Raw genomic sequence first — 2,742 nt, 5'->3', positions numbered from 1 at the left:
GGGGGTGGGTGGGGGGTGGTCCAGGGTGTGGGGGGTGGAGAGGGGAAAGGATGGTATGGGGAAACAAAGGAGGAGGCAACAATGCTTGATAAGAAATGTACTCACTATCTTGCCCATGTAATTGTAATCCTTCTCTATGGTATTTTCACAATAATAAAAAATAATTTTATTAACTTTAAAAAAAGATGCTGCAAAGAATTATATCTGAACATAGTTTATGTTTCCGAATTTCCCTAGTGATGCTTTCCTCTTTGTTCTCCTAGTTTTTTCAGCAGTAAAACCAATGACTTTCACTCATCAGCACACAGATTCAGTCATGTACTGAACAGTCATTGTCCAACTATGATTGGTAATTGTCATATATTGTAGAGTCAAGAACTCCAGAAAATAGTGGTATCAACATCTATATATGTGATTTTCTATTACTTAGGCTTTGTAGGTCAATCCTATAATACTACCAACTATGACATACATTTTGCTAGGGTCAGGAGGGCAGATTCAAGACAAGTTCAAAACATCTCAGTTTATTCGCAAGACTATAACAAAATAAATAAAACTAATAAGGATTTTATGACTCAAGGAGTGGATCTCAAAACCCAGGAATATAAAATCATATATATATATATGTGTGTGTGTGTGTGTGTGTGTGTGTGTGTGTATCTTTAAAAATAAATAGAAGCTAAAATATCTACATTTTGAAGTCTATTTACATTGAAAAGTTGACAGGGTAAAATTTTATTATGAGAAATTATTTTCTTAAGGCATAGATCATTGTACAGGGATGAATTTGTTCACTATAGATCTCACCAGTCTATTTCCAGCTGATAGCTACATGTAACAAATATATATATATATATATATATATGTATATATATATATCATAATCAGGAAACATCTGTGTTTGTGAGGCCATGATGGAAAGAGAAAGTTTCTCTGATACATGTAAGACAACATAAACAGTTTCAAGTAATTCACAGTACTATATTTTAAATAGTAATTTTTTCAGTGCTGCAATCACATCCTTATTCCTAAGGCTGTAAATCATTGGATTGAACATAGGAGTCAAGATGGTGTAGAAAAGAGAGAGCAACCTATCAATTCCAGCAGAATGACTGGACTTTGGCCTGAAGTAGGTAATGCTAGCAGATCCATAAAATAAAACCACAACCAACAGGTGGGAAGAACAGGTAGAGAAGGCCTTGCCCCGTCCATGGGCGGTTGGCAACTTCAGAATGGTGGAAATAATTTTGCTGTAAGAAGCAAGTATCAGTGAAAAAGGAACCACAGCAAACAGCATTGCTACTACATAGACAGACAATTCATGCATGGACGTGTCCCCACAGGCTAAATTGATCATGGGGGGTATGTCACAGAAGAAGTGGCCAATTTTGTTAGAACTACAGAAATGCAGAGAAAATATTTGACATGTTTGTCCTATTTGGATGGGAATTCCACAGAACCAGGAGCCAGCTGCCAGCTGAATGCACTTCTTTGGGTTCATGATTAATATATAGTGGAGAGGGTGGCAGATGGCCACATAGCGGTCATAGGACATCACAGCCAGGAGGAAGCACTCAGTGGCTCCCAGAATCAAGAAGAAGCACAGCTGGGTGGCACAGGCCCTCAGAGAAATGGTTCTATCCTGTGTCCAAATGCTGACCACAATCCTAGGCAGAGTGACTGACACGTAACAGATTTCCAGGCAAGAAAAATTTGCTTGGAAAAAATACATGGGTTTCTTCAGGGTAGGGTCCACCCTGGTTAATCCAATTATGAGACTGTTTCCAAATAGGATAATAATGTAAATGATGGAAAACACTCCAGATAGGAACCCTTGGAGGTTTGGAAGGTCAGAGAATCCCAGCAGGACAAAGTCTTTCACCATGGAAACATTGCTTTTTTTGTTTATCTCTCCATCTCTCATCTGTGGAAAGATTTAATCCAAAGCATAAGTCATTCTAACTAAATTTTATAGTTCAATGATGGCACAAAATCTTGCATGGCATAAAAGCAAATATATAACTTAAGATATTCTAAAAATAGAATTTGTGTAACTTTTCTTATTAATAAAAGTCCACATGGACTTATCTATCTAGAATATTAAACATTTTTATATTGATGAACAGTATAATTTTATATTTTGCTATCATGTTATACTCAGAATCTCATAAATCTGGATCTATTTTCTTTTTTACAGGTCTTGGGGTTTGAACTCAGAGCCTATGTGCTGTCTCAGAGGAATTTTGTTCAAGGCTAGTGTTCTAACACTTGGGCCGCATCTCCATCTCCACAATTTTTGGTGATTAATTGATTACATGAATCTCAAGGACTTTTCCGCCCAGGTTGGTTTTAAACATCAGTGCTCAAATCTCAGCATATTGAGTAGCTAGGTTTGCAAGTGTGAGCCACCAGTGCCTGGCTGAATCTATTTTTAATATAGCAATAACTCATTTCTCAGATTACCATGGTTTTGTCCTCAACAATCAAATCTCTTTTCTATCAATCTTAGTGAAATCTTTATTTCACTTTTCAAGTTAATATTTTCTTTCTCCTTAAATATTTAAAAAGAAAAATAGAGGGAATATTTACTTAGAGTCTTGCTGTGGTATTTCCAAACTTATGTGTGGTCCTCATTTGATATAATTCTGTAATTTCATTATTATAAAATATTATTATATTATTAAGCCATATGCTAGAATTAAGTTTTCATTGCATTTAATACTTTGATAAATGAAGAAATGA

At 35.7% G+C, this 2,742-nt stretch overlaps 1 protein-coding gene across 1 annotated transcript; it reads right to left on the bottom strand.

Annotated features, from left to right (window-relative positions):
- Positions 1–979: 979 nt before the first annotated feature.
- Positions 980–1,924, bottom strand: LOC105995432 (olfactory receptor 10AG1-like). The gene has a single exon (XM_013029141.1). It carries the CDS (start codon positions 1,922–1,924, stop codon positions 980–982), a length of 945 nt encoding a protein of 314 aa, XP_012884595.1.
- Positions 1,925–2,742: the final 818 nt, after the last annotated feature.

The sequence above is a fragment of the Dipodomys ordii genome, unplaced genomic scaffold (genome assembly GCF_000151885.1).
Source record: "Dipodomys ordii isolate 6190 unplaced genomic scaffold, Dord_2.0 Scaffold117, whole genome shotgun sequence".
NCBI classification, from domain to species: domain Eukaryota; kingdom Metazoa; phylum Chordata; class Mammalia; order Rodentia; family Heteromyidae; genus Dipodomys; species Dipodomys ordii.
This window is presented reverse-complemented; position numbering and strand designations above follow the sequence as displayed.